The sequence below is a fragment of the Oncorhynchus nerka genome, linkage group LG22 (assembly GCF_034236695.1).
Source record: "Oncorhynchus nerka isolate Pitt River linkage group LG22, Oner_Uvic_2.0, whole genome shotgun sequence".
NCBI classification, from domain to species: domain Eukaryota; kingdom Metazoa; phylum Chordata; class Actinopteri; order Salmoniformes; family Salmonidae; genus Oncorhynchus; species Oncorhynchus nerka.
In genome coordinates, this window is record NC_088417.1 from 24,740,415 (window position 1) to 24,763,427 (window position 23,013).

Here is a 23,013-nt window from a genome sequence, read left to right on the forward strand (position 1 = left end):
GATAGATAATAAACAGAGTAGCAGCAGTGTACATGTAGGTAGGGGTGAAGTGACTATGGATAGATAATAAACAGAGGTAGCAGCAGTGTACATGTAGGTAGGGGTGAAGTGACTATGGATAGATAATAAACAGCGAGTAGCAGCAGTGTACATGTAGGTAGGGGTGAAGTGACTGGATAGATAATATACAGCGATTAGCAGCAGTGTACATGTAGGTAGGGGTGAAGTGACTATGGATAGATAATAAACAGAGTAGCAGCAGTGTACATGTAGGTAGGGGTGAAGTGACTATGGATAGATAATAAACAGCGAGTAGCAGCAGTGTACATGTAGGTAGGGGTGAAGTGACTATGGATTGATAATAAACAGCGAGTAGCAGCAGTGTACATGTAGGTAGGGGTGAAGTGACTATGGATTGATAATAAACAGCGAGTAGCAGCAGTGTACATGTAGGTAGGGGTGAAGTGACTGGATAGATAATAAACAGCGAGTAGCAGCAGTGTACATGTAGGTAGGGGTGAAGTGACTGGATAGATAATAAACAGTGAGTAGCAGCAGTGTACATGTAGGTAGGGGTGAAGTGACTATGGATAGATAATAAACAGAGTAGCAGCAGTGTACATGTAGGTAGGGGTGAAGTGACTATGGATAGATAATAAACAGAGTAGCAGTAGTGTACATGTAGGTAGGGGTGAAGTGACTATGTATAGATAATAAACAGCGAGTAGCAGCAGTGTACATGTAGGTAGGGGTAAAGTGACTATGTATAGATAATAATCAGCGAGTAGCAGCAGTGTACATGTAGGTAGGGGTGAAGTGACTATGGATAGATAATAAACAGCGAGTAGCAGCAGTGTACATGTAGGTAGGGGTGAAGTGACTGGATAGATAATAAACAGTGAGTAGCAGCAGTGTACATGTAGGTAGGGGTGAAGTGACTATGGATAGATAATAAACAGCGAGTAGCAGCAGTGTACATGTAGGTAGGGGTGAAGTGACTATGGATAGATAATAAACAGCGAGTAGCAGCAGTGTACATGTAGGTAGGGGTGAAGTGACTATGGATAGATAATAAACCGAGTAGCAGCAGTGTACATGTAGGTAGGGGTGAAGTGACTATGGATAGATAATAAACAGAGTAGCAGCAGTGTACATGTAGGTAGGGGTGAAGTGACTATGGATAGATAATAAACAGCGAGTAGCAGCAGTGTACATGTAGGTAGGGGTGAAGTGACTATGGATAGATAATAAACCGAGTAGCAGCAGTGTACATGTAGGTAGGGGTGAAGTGACTATGGATAGATAATAAACAGAGTAGCAGCAGTGTACATGTAGGTAGGGTGAAGTGACTATGGATAGATAATAAACAGTGAGTAGCAGCAGTGTACATGTAGGTAGGGGTGAAGTGACTATGGATAGATAATAAACAGAGTAGCAGCAGTGTACATGTAGGTAGGGGTGAAGTGACTATGGATAGATAATAAACAGAGTAGCAGCAGTGTACATGTAGGTAGGGGTGAAGTGACTATGTATAGATAATAAACAGCGAGTAGCAGCAGTGTACATGTAGGTAGGGGTGAAGTGACTATGGATAGATAATAAACAGAGAGTAGCAGCAGTGTACATGTAGGTAGGGGTGAAGTGACTATGGATAGATAATAAACAGAGTAGCAGCAGTGTACATGTAGGTAGGGGGTGAAGTGACTATGGATAGATAATAAACAGCGAGTAGCAGCAGTGTACATGTAGGTAGGGGTGAAGTGACTATGGATAGATAATAAACAGAGTAGCAGCAGTGTACATGTAGGTAGGGGTGAAGTGACTATGGATTGATAATAAACAGCGAGTAGCAGCAGTGTACATGTAGGTAGGGGTGAAGTGACTATGGATAGATAATAAACAGAGTAGCAGCAGTGTACATGTAGGTAGGGGTGAAGTGACTATGTATAGATAATAAACAGCGAGTAGCAGCAGTGTACATGTAGGTAGGGGTGAAGTGACTATGGATAGATAATAAACAGAGAGTAGCAGCAGTGTACATGTAGGTAGGGGTGAAGTGACTATGGATAGATAATAAACAGAGTAGCAGCAGTGTACATGTAGGTAGGGGTGAAGTGACTATGGATAGATAATAAACAGCGAGTAGCAGCAGTGTACATGTAGGTAGGGGTGAAGTGACTATGGATAGATAATAAACAGAGTAGCAGCAGTGTACATGTAGGTAGGGGTGAAGTGACTATGGATAGATAATAAACAGAGTAGCAGCAGTGTACATGTAGGTAGGGGTGAAGTGACTATGGATAGATAATAAACAGCGAGTAGCAGCAGTGTACATGTAGGTAGGGGTGAAGTGACTGGATAGATAATAAACAGTGAGTAGCAGCAGTGTACATGTAGGTAGGGGTGAAGTGACTATGGATAGATAATAAACAGAGTAGCAGCAGTGTACATGTAGGTAGGGGTGAAGTGACTATGGATAGATAATAAACAGCGAGTAGCAGCAGTGTACATGTAGGTAAGGGTGAAGTGACTATGGATTGATAATAAACAGCGAGTAGCAGCAGTGTACATGTAGGTAGGGGTGAAGTGACTGGATAGATAATAAACAGCGAGTAGCAGCAGTGTACATGTAGGTAGGGGTGAAGTGACTATGGATAGATAATAAACAGCGAGTAGCAGCAGTGTACATGTAGGTAGGGGTGAAGTGACTATGGATAGATAATAAACAGAGTAGCAGCAGTGTACATGTAGGTAGGGGTGAAGTGACTATGGATAGATAATAAACAGTGAGTAGCAGCAGTGTACATGTAGGTAGGGGTGAAGTGACTATGGATAGATAATAAACAGAGTAGCAGCAGTGTACATGTAGGTAGGGGTGAAGTGACTATGTATAGATAATAAACAGCGAGTAGCAGCAGTGTACATGTAGGTAGGGGTGAAGTGACTATGGATAGATAATAAACAGAGAGTAGCAGCAGTGTACATGTAGGTAGGGGTGAAGTGACTATGGATAGATAATAAACAGAGTAGCAGCAGTGTACATGTAGGTAGGGGTGAAGTGACTATGGATAGATAATAAACAGCGAGTAGCAGCAGTGTACATGTAGGTAGGGGTGAAGTGACTATGGATAGATAATAAACAGAGTAGCAGCAGTGTACATGTAGGTAGGGGTGAAGTGACTATGGATAGATAATAAACAGAGTAGCAGCAGTGTACATGTAGGTAGGGGTGAAGTGACTATGGATAGATAATAAACAGCGAGTAGCAGCAGTGTACATGTAGGTAGGGGTGAAGTGACTGGATAGATAATAAACAGTGAGTAGCAGCAGTGTACATGTAGGTAGGGGTGAAGTGACTATGGATAGATAATAAACAGAGTAGCAGCAGTGTACATGTAGGTAGGGGTGAAGTGACTATGGATAGATAATAAACAGCGAGTAGCAGCAGTGTACATGTAGGTAAGGGTGAAGTGACTATGGATTGATAATAAACAGCGAGTAGCAGCAGTGTACATGTAGGTAGGGGTGAAGTGACTGGATAGATAATAAACAGCGAGTAGCAGCAGTGTACATGTAGGTAGGGGTGAAGTGACTATGGATAGATAATAAACAGCGAGTAGCAGCAGTGTACATGTAGGTAGGGGTGAAGTGACTATGGATAGATAATAAACAGCGAGTAGCAGCAGTGTACATGTAGGTAGGGGTGAAGTGACTATGGATAGATAATAAACAGTGAGTAGCAGCAGTGTACATGTAGGTAGGGGTGAAGTGACTATGGATAGATAATAAACAGAGTAGCAGCAGTGTACATGTAGGTAGGGGTGAAGTGACTATGGATAGATAATAAACAGCGAGTAGCAGCAGTGTACATGTAGGTAGGGGTGAAGTGACTGGATAGATAATAAACAGAGTAGCAGCAGTGTACATGTAGGTAGGGGTGAAGTGACTATGTATAGATAATAAACAGCGAGTAGCAGCAGTGTACATGTAGGTAGGGGTAAAGTGACTATGTATAGATAATAATCAGCGAGTAGCAGCAGTGTACATGTAGGTAGGGGTGAAGTGACTATGGATAGATAATAAACAGCGAGTAGCAGCAGTGTACATGTAGGTAGGGGTGAAGTGACTGGATAGATAATAAACAGTGAGTAGCAGCAGTGTACATGTAGGTAGGGGTGAAGTGACTATGGATAGATAATAAACAGAGTAGCAGCAGTGTACATGTAGGTAGGGGTGAAGTGACTATGGATAGATAATAAACAGCGAGTAGCAGCAGTGTACATGTAGGTAGGGGTGAAGTGACTATGGATTGATAAAAAACAGCGAGTAGCAGCAGTGTACATGTAGGTCGTGGTGAAGTGACTATGGATAGATAATAAACAGAGTAGCAGCAGTGTACATGTAGGTAGGGTGAAGTGACTATGGATAGATAATAAACAGAGTAGCAGCAGTGTACATGTAGGTAGGGGTGAAGTGACTATGGATAGATAATAAACAGCGAGTAGCAGCAGTGTACATGTAGGTAGGGGTGAAGTGACTGGATAGATAATAAACAGCGAGTAGCAGCAGTGTACATGTAGGTAGGGGTGAAGTGACTATGGATAGATAATAAACAGAGAGTAGCAGCAGTGTACATGTAGGTAGGGTGAAGTGACTATGGATAGATAATAAACAGAGTAGCAGCAGTGTACATGTAGGTAGGGGTGAAGTGACTATGGATAGATAATAAACAGCGAGTAGCAGCAGTGTACATGTAGGTAGGGGTGAAGTGACTATGGATAGATAATAAACAGAGTAGCAGCAGTGTACATGTAGGTAGGGGTGAAGTGACTATGGATAGATAATAAACAGAGTAGCAGCAGTGTACATGTAGGTAGGGGTGAAGTGACTATGGATAGATAATAAACAGCGAGTAGCAGCAGTGTACATGTAGGTAGGGGTGAAGTGACTGGATAGATAATAAACAGTGAGTAGCAGCAGTGTACATGTAGGTAGGGGTGAAGTGACTATGGATAGATAATAAACAGAGTAGCAGCAGTGTACATGTAGGTAGGGGTGAAGTGACTATGGATAGATAATAAACAGCGAGTAGCAGCAGTGTACATGTAGGTAAGGGTGAAGTGACTATGGATTGATAATAAACAGCGAGTAGCAGCAGTGTACATGTAGGTAGGGGTGAAGTGACTGGATAGATAATAAACAGCGAGTAGCAGCAGTGTACATGTAGGTAGGGGTGAAGTGACTATGGATAGATAATAAACAGCGAGTAGCAGCAGTGTACATGTAGGTAGGGGTGAAGTGACTATGGATAGATAATAAACAGCGAGTAGCAGCAGTGTACATGTAGGTAGGGGTGAAGTGACTATGGATAGATAATAAACAGTGAGTAGCAGCAGTGTACATGTAGGTAGGGGTGAAGTGACTATGGATAGATAATAAACAGAGTAGCAGCAGTGTACATGTAGGTAGGGGTGAAGTGACTATGGATAGATAATAAACAGCGAGTAGCAGCAGTGTACATGTAGGTAGGGGTGAAGTGACTGGATAGATAATAAACAGAGTAGCAGCAGTGTACATGTAGGTAGGGGTGAAGTGACTATGTATAGATAATAAACAGCGAGTAGCAGCAGTGTACATGTAGGTAGGGGTAAAGTGACTATGTATAGATAATAATCAGCGAGTAGCAGCAGTGTACATGTAGGTAGGGGTGAAGTGACTATGGATAGATAATAAACAGCGAGTAGCAGCAGTGTACATGTAGGTAGGGGTGAAGTGACTGGATAGATAATAAACAGTGAGTAGCAGCAGTGTACATGTAGGTAGGGGTGAAGTGACTATGGATAGATAATAAACAGAGTAGCAGCAGTGTACATGTAGGTAGGGGTGAAGTGACTATGGATAGATAATAAACAGCGAGTAGCAGCAGTGTACATGTAGGTAGGGGTGAAGTGACTATGGATTGATAAAAAACAGCGAGTAGCAGCAGTGTACATGTAGGTCGTGGTGAAGTGACTATGGATAGATAATAAACAGAGTAGCAGCAGTGTACATGTAGGTAGGGGTGAAGTGACTATGGATAGATAATAAACAGAGTAGCAGCAGTGTACATGTAGGTAGGGGTGAAGTGACTATGGATAGATAATAAACAGCGAGTAGCAGCAGTGTACATGTAGGTAGGGGTGAAGTGACTGGATAGATAATAAACAGCGAGTAGCAGCAGTGTACATGTAGGTAGGGGTGAAGTGACTATGGATAGATAATAAACAGAGTAGCAGCAGTGTACATGTAGGTAGGGGTGAAGTGACTATGGATAGATAATAAACAGAGTAGCAGCAGTGTACATGTAGGTAGGGGTGAAGTGAGTATGGATAGATAATAAACGGAGTAGCAGCAGTGTACATGTAGGTAGGGGTGAAGTGACTATGGATAGATAATAAACAGCGAGTAGCAGCAGTGTACATGTAGGTAGGGGTGAAGTGACTGGATAGATAATAAACAGCGAGTAGCAGCAGTGTACATGTAGGTAGGGGTGAAGTGACTATGGATAGATAATAAACAGAGTAGCAGCAGTGTACATGTAGGTAGGGGTGAAGTGACTATGGATAGATAATAAACAGAGTAGCAGCAGTGTACATGTAGGTAGGGGTGAAGTGACTATGGATAGATAATAAACAGAGAGTAGCAGCAGTGTACATGTAGGTAGGGGTGAAGTGACTATGGATTGATAATAAACAGCGAGTAGCAGCAGTGTACATGTAGGTAGGGGTGAAGTGACTATGGATAGATAATAAACAGTGAGTAGCAGCAGTGTACATGTAGGTAGGGGTGAAGTGACTATGGATAGATAATAAACAGCGAGTAGCAGCAGTGTACATGTAGGTAGGGGTGAAGTGACTATGGATAGATAATAAACAGAGTAGCAGCAGTGTACATGTAGGTAGGGGTGAAGTGACTATGGATAGATAATAAACAGAGTAGCAGCAGTGTACATGTAGGTAGGGGTGAAGTGACTATGGATAGATAATAAACAGCGAGTAGCAGCAGTGTACATGTAGGTAGGGGTGAAGTGACTGGATAGATAATAAACAGAGTAGCAGCAGTGTACATGTAGGTAGGGGTGAAGTGACTATGTATAGATAATAAACAGCGAGTAGCAGCAGTGTACATGTAGGTAGGGGTAAAGTGACTATGTATAGATAATAATCAGCGAGTAGCAGCAGTGTACATGTAGGTAGGGGTGAAGTGACTATGGATAGATAATAAACAGCGAGTAGCAGCAGTGTACATGTAGGTAGGGGTGAAGTGACTGGATAGATAATAAACAGTGAGTAGCAGCAGTGTACATGTAGGTAGGGGTGAAGTGACTATGGATAGATAATAAACAGAGTAGCAGCAGTGTACATGTAGGTAGGGGTGAAGTGACTATGGATAGATAATAAACAGCGAGTAGCAGCAGTGTACATGTAGGTAGGGGTGAAGTGACTATGGATTGATAAAAAACAGCGAGTAGCAGCAGTGTACATGTAGGTCGTGGTGAAGTGACTATGGATAGATAATAAACAGAGTAGCAGCAGTGTACATGTAGGTAGGGGTGAAGTGACTATGGATAGATAATAAACAGAGTAGCAGCAGTGTACATGTAGGTAGGGGTGAAGTGACTATGGATAGATAATAAACAGCGAGTAGCAGCAGTGTACATGTAGGTAGGGGTGAAGTGACTGGATAGATAATAAACAGCGAGTAGCAGCAGTGTACATGTAGGTAGGGGTGAAGTGACTATGGATAGATAATAAACAGAGTAGCAGCAGTGTACATGTAGGTAGGGGTGAAGTGACTATGGATAGATAATAAACAGAGTAGCAGCAGTGTACATGTAGGTAGGGGTGAAGTGACTATGGATAGATAGTAAACAGCGAGTAGCAGCAGTGTACATGTAGGTAGGGGTGAAGTGACTATGGATTGATAATAAACAGCGAGTAGCAGCAGTGTACATGTAGGTAGGGGTGAAGTGACTATGGATAGATAATAAACAGAGTAGCAGCAGTGTACATGTAGGTAGGGGTGAAGTGACTATGGATAGATAATAAACAGAGTAGCAGCAGTGTACATGTAGGTAGGGGTGAAGTGAGTATGGATAGATAATAAACGGAGTAGCAGCAGTGTACATGTAGGTAGGGGTGAAGTGACTATGGATAGATAATAAACAGCGAGTAGCAGCAGTGTACATGTAGGTAGGGGTGAAGTGACTGGATAGATAATAAACAGCGAGTAGCAGCAGTGTACATGTAGGTAGGGGTGAAGTGACTATGGATAGATAATAAACAGAGTAGCAGCAGTGTACATGTAGGTAGGGGTGAAGTGACTATGGATAGATAATAAACAGAGTAGCAGCAGTGTACATGTAGGTAGGGGTGAAGTGACTATGGATAGATAATAAACAGAGAGTAGCAGCAGTGTACATGTAGGTAGGGGTGAAGTGACTATGGATTGATAATAAACAGCGAGTAGCAGCAGTGTACATGTAGGTAGGGGTGAAGTGACTATGGATAGATAATAAACAGCGAGTAGCAGCAGTGTACATGTAGGTAGGGGTGAAGTGACTATGGATAGATAATAAACAGCGAGTAGCAGCAGTGTACATGTAGGTAGGGGTGAAGTGACTATGGATAGATAATAAACAGCGAGTAGCAGCAGTGTACATGTAGGTAGGGGTGAAGTGACTATGGATAGATAATAAACAGAGAGTAGCAGCAGTGTACATGTAGGTAGGGGTGAAGTGACTATGGATAGATAATAAACAGTGACTAGCAGCAGTGTACATGTAGGTAGGGGTGAAGTGACTATGGATAGATAATAAACAGTGACTAGCAGCAGTGTAAAAACAAAGGGGGAGGTCAATGTAAATAGTCCAGGTGGTCATTCGCTGTGTTATGGCTTGGGGGTAGAAGCTATTAATAAGGAGGCTTTTGGTACCGCTTGCCGTGCGGTAAGCAGAAAGAACCATCTATGACTTGGGTGGCCGGAGTCTTTGACAACTTTTTGGGCTTTCCTCTGACACTGCCTAGTGTATATCTCCTGGATGGCAGGAAGCTTGGCCCCTGTGATGTACTGGGCTGTACGCACTACCCTCTGTAGCTACTAACGGTCAGATGCCAAGCATTTTATATACCAGGCAGTGATACAACCGGTCAGGATGCTCTCGATGGTGCAGCTGAGAACTTTTTGAGGATCTGGGGACCCGTGCCAAATCTTTTCAGTCTCCTGAGGAGGAAAGGGTGTTGTCGTGGCCGCTGTGTTTGGACCATGATAGTTTGTTGGTGATGTGGACACCAAGGAATCTTGAAACTCTCGACCCGCTCCACTACAGCCCCGTCGATGTGAATGGGGGCCTGTTCGGCTGTCCTTTTCCTGTAGTCCTTTGTCTTGCTCACATTGAAGGAGAGGTTGTAGTCCTGTCACCAGTGCCAGGTCTCTGACCTCCTCCCTATAGGCTGTCTCATCGTTGTCGGTGATCAGGCCTACCACTGTTGTGTTGTCAGCAAATGTAATGATGGTGTTGGAGTCGTGCTTGGCCATGCAGTCGGGGGTGAACAGAGAGTACAGGATGGGTCTAAGCACGCACCCCTGAGGGGTCCCCGTGTTGAGGATCCGCATGGCAGATGTGTTGTTACCTACCCTTATCACCTGGGGACGGCCCGTCAGGAAGTCCAGAATCCAGTTGCAAAGGGAGGTGTTTAGTCCCAGGGTCCTTAGCTTTGTGGGCGCAATTGTGTTGAACGCTGAGCTGTTTTCAATGAACAGCATTCTCACGTAGGTATTCCTTTTGTCCAGGCGGGAAAGGGCAGTGTGGACGGCGATTGAGATTGTGTCAACTGTGGATCTGTGATTTAAACACATTGTCTTATTGAAGTGTTTTTTTTGTGTGATTGTTTTGTCTTCAACAGATCATACCTGGAGGCTCAAGGCTTCAATCCCCTGTGCCCACCTCTCTCAACGCTACTGCACAAGATACACCCGCTAGCAGACTGATGGCTCAAGGTATGTGTGTGTGTTTGTATATATAGTGTAGCTAAATGTGAACAGGTTTTATATACAGATCTCATGTAGCACCAAACAAATTAAGAGTCAGAGTTAAAGGAACCATCTCATGCACAGTTCCTCATATCAAGACCAACCATGACAGTGAATTTATATATACAGACTATGCCTCTACACACCGATTTTTGGTATGGTGTATGTTTCGACCCCTATCTCTCCCGTCCATCTTTGCTCCTCTTTCCTGTATTGTAGGTCAGTGACACAGACAGCAATGTTAATATCTGCTCCCCTATTTTACTCTGCAGGTCAGAGTGACACAGACACCATTGACTCTGTCCTCTCCCAGGACTCCAGACTGGCTGACCCTGCTCCTGACCCCACCTGTGTCATTGTGACCCCAGACCTTTTATCAGCACTCTGCGGCCTCCTGGCCAACCTGTTAGCAGTGCTACCGGAGTTCACCCTCTCAGCCCTCACACACAGCCAGCTCTTCCAATCACTGGCCAGGTCAGAGGTCAAATAAACACTATCGCACTAGTCTCACTATCCCAATTACTGGCCAAATCAAATACAGTCTTTGGAGCACTGGCCATCCACAATACAATTTACAGTGCTGAATTTGTCCTGTCCGAAGGGATGAACTTTGAACTCTGTTTCTGTTTCCTGTGTGTTCTAGTTTGGTGGACGCAGCAGCCATAGAGAGATGTCTGGGTGAGCTGAAGACTAACGCACTACCAGGAGACCAGGAGGACATTAAACGGCAGGTAACTGGGTTACATCATTTAGTACCAATGAATGTAAGATTCACATTATCTCTATCCAGCATGTTGTTGTAGTGAGAGCAGCACAGGTTGTGTAGGAGGGTTGAGGCCCATGAGAACCCTGTGGTTGAGATGGTGGCAGATTGGAGAGTGAAACGAAAGGGGTGATTTCATGCTTTCACCTGGTAGGAAATATTTTGATTTCACATCTACCCACTGACACTGCCTCAAGATGTGTGTACGTATCAATTTGTTTGTGTATCTCTCATCCCCCAGGTCCTGACCCTGCTCAAGATGTGTATCAATTTGTTTGTGTCTCTCTCGTCCCCCAGGTCCTGACCCTGCTCAAGATGTGTATCAATTTGTTTGTGTATCTCTCGTCCCCCAGGTCCTGACCCTGCTCAAGATGTGTATCAATTTGTTTGTGTATCTCTCGTCCCCCAGGTCCTGACCCTGCTCAAGATGTGTATCAATTTGTTTGTGTATCTCTCGTCCCCCAGGTCCTGACCCTGCTCAAGATGTGTGTACGTATCAATTTGTTTGTGTATCTCTCGTCCCCCAGGTCCTGACCCTGCTCAAGATGTGTGTACGTATCAATTTGTTTGTGTATCTCTCATCCCCCAGGTCCTGACCCTGCTCAAGATGTGTGTACGTATCAATTTGTTTGTGTCTCTCTCGTCCCCCAGGTCCTGACCCTGCTCAAGATGTGTATCAATTTGTTTGTGTATCTCTCGTCCCCCAGGTCCTGACCCTGCTCAAGATGTGTATCAATTTGTTTGTGTATCTCTCGTCCCCCAGGTCCTGACCCTGCTCAAGATGTGTATCAATTTGTTTGTGTCTCTCTCGTCCCCCAGGTCCTGACCCTGCTCAAGATGTGTATCAATTTGTTTGTGTATCTCTCGTCCCCCAGGTCCTGACCCTGCTCAAGATGTGTGTACGTATCAATTTGTTTGTGTATCTCTCGTCCCCCAGGTCCTGACCCTGCTCAAGATGTGTGTACGTATCAATTTGTTTGTGTATCTCTCATCCCCCAGGTCCTGACCCTGCTCAAGATGTGTGTACGTATCAATTTGTTTGTGTCTCTCTCGTCCCCCAGGTCCTGACCCTGCTCAAGATGTGTATCAATTTGTTTGTGTATCTCTCGTCCCCCAGGTCCTGACCCTGCTCAAGATGTGTATCAATTTGTTTGTGTCTCTCTCGTCCCCCAGGTCCTGACCCTGCTCAAGATGTGTATCAATTTGTTTGTGTATCTCTCGTCCCCCAGGTCCTGACCCTGCTCAAGATGTGTGTACGTATCAATTTGTTTGTGTATCTCTCGTCCCCCAGGTCCTGACCCTGCTCAAGATGTGTGTACGTATCAATTTGTTTGTGTATCTCTCATCCCCCAGGTCCTGACCCTGCTCAAGATGTGTATCAATTTGTTTGTGTCTCTCTCGTCCCCCAGGTCCTGACCCTGCTCAAGATGTGTATCAATTTGTTTGTGTCTCTCTCGTCCCCCAGGTCCTGACCCTGCTCAAGATGTGTATCAATTTGTTTGTGTCTCTCTCGTCCCCCAGGTCCTGACCCTGCTCAAGATGTGTATCAATTTGTTTGTGTATCTCTCGTCCCCCAGGTCCTGACCCTGCTCAAGATGTGTATCAATTTGTTTGTGTCTCTCTCGTCCCCCAGGTCCTGACCCTGCTCAAGATGTGTATCAATTTGTTTGTGTATCTCTCGTCCCCCAGGTCCTGACCCTGCTCAAGTTCCTGTCCAGCTTCTCTAAGTTCCTGAAGTCATGTTTCATTCTGAGCTCAGATATGATTGGTCAGATGGACTTCTTGAAACCGCTACTGGCCAATCTCTTCACTGTCCTCACACTTGATACCAAGGACTTGGGTAAGAATCTCGCTTTTGGGATAGGAATGATTCTCAACCTAACCGTAGACACAACATATGTGTACTGTCACCATTGACTGGACATCATGATTACAACCGCTATAATACCATTCTTATGGCAGGCATCCTTACATGGCATTGAAAGTCAGGCCACTTTCCAGCTGAATGTATCATAATGAAGTGGTGTGCAGTGTTCTGTCATAATCTGAAGTCATAATTAAAAGTGTATAAGATCCCCAATGGAAGCTTGTAATAATCTATTCACACCTTTTGTTGGTATCTTGTTTAATGAAGGCCTCTTCAGCTTCTCAGCTCGTACTCCGATCTCCAGTGTGTGTGTGTGTGTGTGTGTTTTCTGGACCTCAGGCGATGGTACCCGTGGTGCTGTGTGTGTTTGCTGGACAGACGTATTGATGCTTCTGGCTACTGTGGTGAGGCGGGATGGCTCTGCAGCCTACCAATCTCTCTCTGCTGCACTAGGGAGACGCTGGAACACATTCACAGGTATACACATACAGCTACTGAGTGTTGGACATATGCTAGGACCTCAGGGAGCATGCAGTACATCCATCATTCCTCCTCATCTTCCTCTCTGTCTAATGGGGCTGCAGGGAAATCTGATGATCCCTGTGAAAGATTAATGCTGTGTGTGTGTGTGTATTTGTGATTGATTACATTGTGTGTTATGTAGGCAGAAATGCCTGAGGCGTGAATGAGTCACACTGTCTGTGTAAAGGGATTTCAGGATTTGGTTTTACTGGGCTGCAGGATGTTGATTCATTCATACAAAAGTAAAATATCCACTAACCCATTTCGTGTGTGTGTGTGTGTGTGTGTGTGTGTGTGTGTGTGTGTGTGTGCATACGCATCCAGTATGTGTGTTAATCTGCGTCTGTATCTGTGCCTACCTCCAGCCACGTTGTCAGTGTGTGTGGACCAGTCGTTCAGTGACCCTCCCCTCCATGCTGCGGTACTGCAGTTCCTGTGTGTCGTCCTGTCTGAGGAGGCCAAGAGACGACCCCTAGAGGTCACCACCCTGAACCCGGACCTCCAGCTGACCCCTCTGTCTGAGGCCCTGAACGGCGCCTCCGGTGGACAGCTCTGTGAACTATTACTGGAGGTAACAGAATCTGACTTGCGCACACACACACACACTTTGATTGGTCTAAAGCAGGGGTAGGCAACCCTGCTTCTGGAGTGCAGCAGGCACTTCATGTTTTTGATTGAACCATTCTGGAAGACCTGGTGTGTTGCATTTAGGCAATCGCTGAACTGATCAATTAGCTGAGTTGGTCAGGTGTGGTGCCTTGCTGGAGCAAAGAAAAGGGTTCCCTACCACTGGTCTAGAGCACTGGGATATTAGATGGATTAACATGTTGTCAATACTCTGCAAGTTTCGGTCAGGTTTTGTATCACCTGTTGCATTGTTTTGTGTTGTCAGAGTTTTGAGAAGCGTGCGTTCCAGGACCCAGTGAAGAAGACGACAGCTAAAGCCCTCATGGCTCTACTGGCCTGCAGTTCCACTGCTCAGAACCACGCTGCTCAAGGTACTGGAACACACTGCTCAGAACCACACTGCTAAAGGTACTGGAACACACTGGTCAGAACCACACTGCTAAAGGTACCTGAACACACTGGTCAGAACCACGCTGCTAAAGGTACTGGAACACACTGGTCAGAACCACGTTGCGAAAGATACTGGAACAAACAGGTCAGAACCACGCTACTAAAGGTACTGGAACACACTAGTCAGAACCACACTGCTAAGGGTACCGGAACACACTGGTCAGAACCACGCTGCTAAAGGTACTGGAACACACTGGTCAGAACCACACTGCTAAAGGTACCGGAACACACTGGTCAGAACCACGCTGCTAAAGGTACTGGAACACACTGGTCAGAACCACGCTGCTAAAGGTACTGGAACACACTGGTCAGAACCACACTGCTAAAGGTACTGGAACACACTGGTCAGAACCACGTTGCGAAAGATACTGGAACAAACTGGTCAGAACCACGCTACTAAAGGTACTGGAACACACTAGTCAGAACCACACTGCTAAAGGTACTGGAACACACTGGTCAGAACCACGCTGCTAAAGGTACTGGAACAAACTGGTCAGAACCACGCTACTAAAGGTACTGGAACACACTAGTCAGAACCACACTGCTAAAGGTACTGGAACACACTGGTCTGAACCACACTGCTAAAGGTACTGGAACACACTGGTCAGAACCACGCTGCTAAAGGTACTGGAACACACTGGTCAGAACCACACTGCTAAAGGTACTGGTACACACTGGTCAGAACCACACTGCTAAAGGTACTGGAACACACTGGTCAGAACCACACTGCTAAAGGTACCGGAACACACTGGTCAGAACCACGCTGCTAAAGGTACTAGAACACACTGGTCAGAACCACGCTGCTAAAGGTACTGGAACACACTGGTCTGAACCACACTGCTAAAGGTACTGGAACACACTGGTCAGAACCACGCTGCTAAAGGTACTGGAACACACTGGTCAGAACCACGCTGCTAAAGGTACTGGAACACACTGGTCAGAACCACACTGCTAAAGGTACCGGAACACACTGGTCAGAACCACGCTGCTAAAGGTACTGGAACACACTGGTCAGAACCACGCTGCTAAAGGTACTGGAACACACTGGTCAGAACCACGCTGCTAAAGGTACTGGAACACACTGGTCAGAACCACGCTGCTAAAGGTACTGGAACACACTGGTCTGAACCACACTGCTAAAGGTACTGGAACACACTGGTCAGAACCACGCTGCTAAAGGTACTGGAACACACTGGTCAGAACCACACTGCTAAAGGTACTGGAACACGCTGCTATGGAGGCGGTAGAGCTCATTTACAGTAGGATGGGCGTAATACTCTAGCCTCTACCAAGAGGTCTGTACTTTTATGCAACAAGGGGCAGTGAACAAACGCGCCCTGGTCCGGCTACTATACCCTAGGAGTTATTGTTGTTATGATTGACCGCTCTCTCACTGTCTCTGTGTCTGTGTGTAGCTGGTTTGATTGACAGCTGTGTGGAGCAGATGAAACTGATGCACAGCCACCTCCACATGGAGTCAGTCAGACCTGGCAGAGGAAGGAGGAAGGTGAGCCTTTACACACTTAACAACATGTTTTCATTGTCTCAGCCTTCAGATGATGTGTGCTGTGTTGGTATAGGCTATTGGGTGATCTTGTCTTGACTGAAAATGTGTCTAAGATGGAGACGGTGCTATCTGTTATTGGTTAGAGTGGATCATTTAACAAGTTGCATCTTCTCCCCCACCAGGAGAGCTATATGAAGGAAATAAAGATGTCTCTGGAAATCCTCAGGAACAGTCTTTACCAGAACAGCCAATCGAAAGTGAGAACCCTGCCGTTTTAATCCGCTCCTGATAGGTTTTTAATGAAAGCCATTCTACTGGTGCTGACTGTGTCTGGAATGAGATTTGGCCCTAACGATTATGACTCTGTTGAGGTCTGAGTGTTTTTATCCTCTTAAACGTCAATGTAGAATGATTGGCCATATTGGCTGCTCTAAATGTCATAGACAGTAATTGCCTCATCCACTCAGCAGTAGTTATATTGAGATGGGAAAGGCCCCTCATGTATTTGTTCATGTAATTGTGGACTTTGTACTTTACATCCTTGTGTGTTTCTATGTGCTTGGTTAGCAGAATGTGTTGCCAATCACTTAACTTATGAGTGTGTCATACTGTCAATTGGCATGTGTTCATAATATTACATCCAAAGATTATCCAATCGGGTGGATATTGTGTGTGTGTGTTTCTCCTCAGGCTGTGGCCACTGACTGTCGATTGGCTGCTGTGCTGCACGCCCTTTGGCCTTGGTTCTTATTGGATGATGCTGCTATGGAGGCGGTCCTGGAACTGCTGTGTGTCTACACAGCCAACTGTACCACAGGTGTGTGTGTGTGTGTGTGTGTGTGTGTGTGTGTGTGTGTGTGTGTGTGTGTGTGTGTTGTTCAGTGCCTGGCCCATGCCTTCCATTCCCTCAGTCTGTGGTCAGGGATCTGACTGAGTCATACACTCTCACACACACTGAGACCCATTGTCTCTCATGAAGACCATTTACACACACTTTGTTCCACTGTGTAAGCTTAGTGCCAATCACAATAGGAACACTGTCACTGTGCTAGAGCAGGCTGCATTAAATCATTACTATGAGTACAGTATTCTAGGCTGTGGACCAGCGGGGTATTCACAAGGGAATTGCAATGCATCACTATGTCTCCTGAGGCATTGATATTCTAGTCTGTGTGAGAAAGAAACAGAGGTATGCTGTGAAACGCAGGCTACACAACTTACAGCAAAATGGAGAAAGAAGCGCTGTAAAGGGTAGAGGAAGTTTAGCTTTGATAAAGCTGTTTCCTTCCAGATTCTCTAAATATGGCTGTTTGTAGCGTGCCAGTTAGATTTACAGGCTAGGGGGTTATTATGGGTGTTTGTAAAGCGCCAGTTAGATTTACAAGCTAGGTGGTTATTATGGGTGTTTGTAGCGTGCCAGTTAGATTTACAAGCTAGGTGGTTATTATGGGTGTTTGTAGCGTGCCAGTTAGATTTACAGGCTAGGGGGTTATTATGGGTGTTTGTAAAGCGCCAGTTAGATTTACAAGCTAGGTGGTTATTATGGGTGTTTGTAGCGTGCCAGTTAGATTTACAAGCTAGGGTGTTATTATGGGTGTTTGTAGCGTGCCAGTTAGATTTACAAGCTAGGTGGTTATTATGGGTGTTTGTAGCGTGCCAGTTAGATTTACAGGCTAGGGGGTTATTATGGGTGTTTGTAGCGTGCCAGTTAGATTTAGAAGCTAGGGGGTTATTATGGGTGTTTGTAGCGTGCCAGTTAGATTTACAAGCTAGGGGGTTATTATGGGTGTTTGTAAAGCGCCAGTTAGATTTACAAGCTAGGGGGTTATTATGGGTGTTTGTAGAGCCCTAGTTAGATTTAGAAGCTAGGGGGTTATTATGGGTGTTTGTAGAGCCCTAGTTAGATTTAGAAACTAGGGGGTTATTATGGGTGTTTGTAGAGCCCTAGTTAGATTTACAAGCTAGGGGGTTATTATGGGTGTTTGTAAAGCGCCAGTTAGATTTACAAGCTAGGGGATTTTTATGGGTGTTTGTAGAGCCCTAGTTAGATTTAGAAGCTAGGGGATTATTATGGGTGTTTGTAAAGCGCCAGTTAGATTTAGAAGCTAGGGGATTATTTTGGGTGTTTGTAGCGTGCCAGTTAGATTTACAAGCTAGGGGATTATTTTGGGTGTTTATAGAGCCCTAGTTAGATTTAGAAGCTAGGGGATTATTTTGGGTGTTTATAGAGCCCTAGTTAGATTTAGAAGCTAGGGGGTTATTATGGGTGTTTGTAAAGCGCCAGTTAGATTTAGAAGCTAGGGGGTTATTTTGGGTGTTTGTAGAGCCCTAGTTAGATTTAGAAGCTAGGGGATTATTTTGGGTGTTTATAGAGCCCTAGTTAGATTTAGAAGCTAGGGGATTATTTTGGGTGTTTATAGAGCCCTAGTTAGATTTAGAAGCTAGGTGGTTATTATGGGTGTTTGTAGCGTGCCAGTTAGATTTACAAGCTAGGGGGTTATTATGGGTGTTTGTAGCGTGCCAGTTAGATTTACAAGCTAGGGTGTTATTATGGGTGTTTGTAGCGTGCCAGTTAGATTTACAAGCTAGGGGGTTATTATGGGTGTTTGTAGCGTGCCAGTTAGATTTAGAAGCTAGGGGGTTATTATGGGTGTTTGTAGCGTGCCAGTTAGATTTACAAGCTAGGGGGTTATTATGGGTGTTTGTAGAGCCCTAGTTAGATTTAGAAGCTAGGGGGTTATTATGGGTGTTTGTAGAGCCCTAGTTAGATTTAGAAGCTAGGGGGTTATTATGGGTGTTTGTAGAGCCCTAGTTAGATTTACAAGCTAGGGGGTTATTATGGGTGTTTGTAGAGCCCTAGTTAGATTTAGAAGCTAGGGGGTTATTATGGGTGTTTGTAGAGCCCTAGTTAGATTTACAAGCTAGGGGGTTATTATGGGTGTTTGTAGAGCCCTAGTTAGATTTACAAGCTAGGGGGTTATTATGGGTGTTTGTAAAGCGCCAGTTAGATTTACAAGCTAGGGGATTTTTATGGGTGTTTGTAGAGCCCTAGTTAGATTTACAAGCTAGGGGGTTATTATGGGTGTTTGTAAAGCGCCAGTTAGATTTAGAAGCTAGGGGATTATTTTGGGTGTTTGTAGAGCCCTAGTTAGATTTAGAAGCTAGGGGATTATTTTGGGTGTTTATAGAGCCCTAGTTAGATTTAGAAGCTAGGGGGTTATTATGGGTGTTTATAGAGCCCTAGTTAGATTTACAAGCTAGGGGGTTAATATGGGTGTCTGTAGAGCCCTAGTTAGATTTAGAAGCTAGGGGGTTAGTATGGGTGTCAGTAGAACCCTAGACACTGTGTCTCTGAGGTCATGGAAAGTGAACCTTTGCGCAGAGAGTGACATAATGCTGTTTGTTTTGTACCTGTGATTGTCTCTGAGATGCCACCTTTGAAGTGTGTGTGTGTGTGTGTTTGTTTTGCTCTACAGCCACGCTTAAGCTCCCGCTGTGAAGCAATACCAATCAGTCATGTCGAGCCCAGCGTTTCCTAAAGGTTAGCCTAACAGCAGGTGTGTGTTCAGACTGCATTTATTTATTTTTTTATTTCACCTTTATTTAACCAGGTAGGCAAGTTGAGAACAAGTTCTCATTTACAATTGCGACCTGGCCAAGATAAAGCAAAGCAGTTCGACAGATACAACGACACAGAGTTACACATGGAGTAAAACAAACATACAGTATAAACAAGTCTATATACAATGTGAGCAAATGAGGTGAGAAGGGAGGTAAAGGCAAAAAAGGCCATGGTGGGAAAGTAAATACAATATAGCAAGTAAAACACTGGAATGGTAGTTTTGCAATGGAAGAATGTGCAAAGTAGAAATAAAAATAATGGGGTGCAAAGGAGCAAAATAAATAAATAAAATACAGTTGGGAAAGAGGTAGTTGTTTGGGCTAAATTATAGGTGGGCTATGTACAGGGCTATGTACAGGTGCTTAAAGCTAGTGAGGGAGATAAGTGTTTCCAGTTTCAGAGATTTTTGTAGTTCGTTCCAGTCATTGGCAGCAGAGAACTGGAAGGAGAGGCGGCCAAAGAAAGAATCGGTTTTGGGGGTGACTAGAGAGATATACCTGCTGGAGCGTGTGCTACAGGTGGGAGATGCTATGGTGACCAGCGAGCTGAGATAATGGGGGACTTTACCTAGCAGGGTCTTGTAGATGACATGGAGCCAGTGGGTTTGGCGACGAGTATGAAGCGAGGGCCAGCCAACGAGAGCGTACAGGTCGCAATGGTGGGTAGTATATGGGGCTTTGGTGACAAAACGGATTGCACTGTGATTGACTGCATCCAATTTGTTGAGTAGGGTATTGGAGGCTATTTTGTAAATGACATCGCCAAAGTTGAGGATTGGTAGGATGGTCAGTTTTACAAGGGTATGTTTGGCAGCATGAGTGAAGGATGCTTTGTTGCGAAATAGGAAGCAAATTCTAGATTTAACTTTGGATTGGAGATGTTTGATATGGGTCTGGAAGGAGAGTTTACAGTCTAACCAGACACCTAAGTATTTGTAGTTGTCCACGTATTCTAAGTCAGAGCCGTCCAGAGTAGTGATGTTGGACAGGCGGGTAGGTGCAGGTAGCGATCGGTTGAAGAGCATGCATTTAGTTTTACTTGTATTTAAGAGCAATTGGAGGCCACGTAAGGACAGTTGTATGGCATTGAAGCTTGCCTGGAGGGTTGGACACAGTGTCCAAAGAAGGGCCGGAAGTATACAGAATGGTGTCGTCTGCATAGAGGTGGATCAGAGACTCACCAGCAGCAAGAGCGACCTCATTGATGTATACAGAGAAGAGAGTCGGTCCAAGAATTGAACCCTGTGGCACCCCCATAGAGACTGCCAGAGGTCCGGACAGCAGACCCTCCGATTTGACACACTGAACTCTATCAGAGAAGTTGTTGGTGAACCAGGCGAGGCAATCATTTGAGAAACCAAGGCTGTCGAGTCTGCCGATGAGGATGTGGTGATTGACAGAGTCGAAAGCCTTGGCCAGATCAATGAATACGGCTGCACAGTAATGTTTCTTATCGATGGTGGTTAAGATATCGTTTAGGACCTTGAGCGTGGCTGAGGTGCACCCATGACCAGCTCTGAAACCAGATTGCATAGCAGAGAGAAGGTATGGTGCGATTCGAAATGGTCGGAAATCTGTTTGTTGACTTGGCTTTCGAAGACCTTAGAAAGGCATGGTAGGATAGATATAGGTCTGTAGCAGTTTGGGTCAAGAGTGTCCCCCCCTTTGAAGAGGGGGATGACCGCAGCTGCTTTCCAATCTTTGGGAATCTCAGACGACACAAGAGGTTGAACAGGCTAGTAATAGGGGTGGCAAATAATTTTAGAAAGAAAGGGTCCAGATTGTCTAGCCCGGCTGATTTGTAGGGGTCCAGATTTTGCTGCTCTTTCAGAACATCAGCTGAATGGATTTGGGAGAAGGAGAAATGGGGAAGGCTTGGGCGAGTTGCTGTTGGGGGTGCAGTGCTGTTGACCGGGGTAGGAGTAGCCAGGTGGAAAGCATGGCCAGCCGTAGAAAAATGCTTATTGAAATTCTCAATTATGGTGGATTTATCAGTGGTGACAGTGTTTCCTATCTTCAGTGCAGTGGGCAGCTGGGAGGAGGTGTTCTTATTCTCCATGGACTTTACAGTGTCCCAGAACTTTTTTGAGTTAGTGTTGCAGGAAGCAAATTTCTGCTTGAAAAAGCTAGCCTTGGCTTTTCTAACTACCTGTGTATAATGGTTTCTAGCTTCCCTGAACAGCTGCATATCACGGGGGCTGTTCGATGCTAATGCAGAACGCCATAGGATGTTTTTGTGTTGGTTAAGGGCAGTCAGGTCTTGGGAGAACCAAGGGCTATATCTGTTCCTGGTTCTAAATTTCTTGAATGGGGCATGTTTATTTAAGATGGTTAGGAAGGCATTTAAAAAAAATATCCAGGCATCCTCTACTGACGGGATGAGATCAATATCCTTCCAGGATACCCCGGCCAGGTCGATTAGAAAGGCCTGCTCGCTGAAGTGTTTCAGGGAGCGTTTTACAGTGATGAGTGGAGGTCGTTTGACCGCTGACCCATTACGGATGCAGGCAATGAGGCAGTGATCACTGAGACCTTGGTTGAAGACAGCAGAGGTGTATTTAGAGGGGAAGTTGGTTAGGATGATATCTATGAGGGTGCCCGTGTTTAAGGCTTTGGGGAGGTACCTGGTAGGTTCATTGATAATTTGTGTGAGATTGAGGGCATCAAGTTTAGATTGTACGATGGCTGGGGTGTTAAGCATGTTCCAGTTTAGGTCGCCTAGCAGCACGAGCTCTGAAGATAGATGGGGGGCAATCAGTTCACATATGGTGTCCAGAGCACAGCTGGGGGCAGAGGGTGGTCTATAGCAGGCGGCAACGGTGAGAGACTTGTTTTTAGAGAGGTGGATTTTTAAAAGTAGAAGTTCAAATTGTTTGGGTACAGACCTGGATAGTAGGACAGAACTCTGCAGGCTATTTTTGCAGTAGATTGCAACACCGCCCCCTTTGGCAGTTCTATCTTGTCTGAAAATGTTGTAGTTTGGAATTAAAATTTCTGAATTTTTGGTGGTCTTCCTAAGCCAGGATTCAGACACAGCTAGAACATCCGGGTTGGCAGAGTGTGCTAAAGCAGTGAATAGAACAAACTTAGGGAGGAGGCTTCTAATGTTAACATGCATGAAACCAAGGCTATTACGGTTACAGAAGTCGTCAAAAGAGAGGGCCTGGGGAATAGGAGTGGAGCTAGGCACTGCAGGGCCTGGATTCACCTCTACATCGCCAGAGGAACAGAGGAGGAGTAGAATAAGGGTGCGGCTAAAAGCAATAAGAATTGGTCGTCTAGAACGTCTGGAACAGAGAGTAAAAGGAGGTTTCTGGGGGCGATAAAATAGCATCAAGGTATAATGTACAGACAAAGGTATGGTAGGATGTTAATACAGTGGAAGGTAACCTAGGTATTGAGTGATGAAGAGAGAGATATTGTCTCTAGAAACATAATTGAAACCAGGAGATGTCATTGCATGTGTGGGTGGTGGAACTAATAGGTTGGATAAGGTATAGTGAGCAGGACTAGAGGCTCTACAGTGAAATAAGCCAATAAACACTAACCAGAACAGCAATGGACAAGAAATATTGACATTAAGGA

The 23,013-nt window shown here is 44.8% G+C and overlaps 1 protein-coding gene across 1 annotated transcript in view; it reads left to right on the plus strand.

Annotated features, from left to right (window-relative positions):
- Nucleotides 1-23,013, plus strand: part of rttn (rotatin) — a 129,634-nt gene that overhangs the window by 99,263 nt on the left and 7,358 nt on the right. Inside the window, exons 35-44 of the mRNA XM_065007079.1 lie at nucleotides 9,945-10,038; nucleotides 10,344-10,545; nucleotides 10,715-10,802; nucleotides 12,524-12,674; nucleotides 13,041-13,178; nucleotides 13,589-13,794; nucleotides 14,116-14,221; nucleotides 15,716-15,807; nucleotides 15,990-16,064; nucleotides 16,498-16,624. Coding sequence (XP_064863151.1) covers nucleotides 9,945-10,038; nucleotides 10,344-10,545; nucleotides 10,715-10,802; nucleotides 12,524-12,674; nucleotides 13,041-13,178; nucleotides 13,589-13,794; nucleotides 14,116-14,221; nucleotides 15,716-15,807; nucleotides 15,990-16,064; nucleotides 16,498-16,624 — 1,279 coding nt within the window. The remainder of the gene's footprint in view (nucleotides 1-9,944; nucleotides 10,039-10,343; nucleotides 10,546-10,714; nucleotides 10,803-12,523; nucleotides 12,675-13,040; nucleotides 13,179-13,588; nucleotides 13,795-14,115; nucleotides 14,222-15,715; nucleotides 15,808-15,989; nucleotides 16,065-16,497; nucleotides 16,625-23,013) is intronic.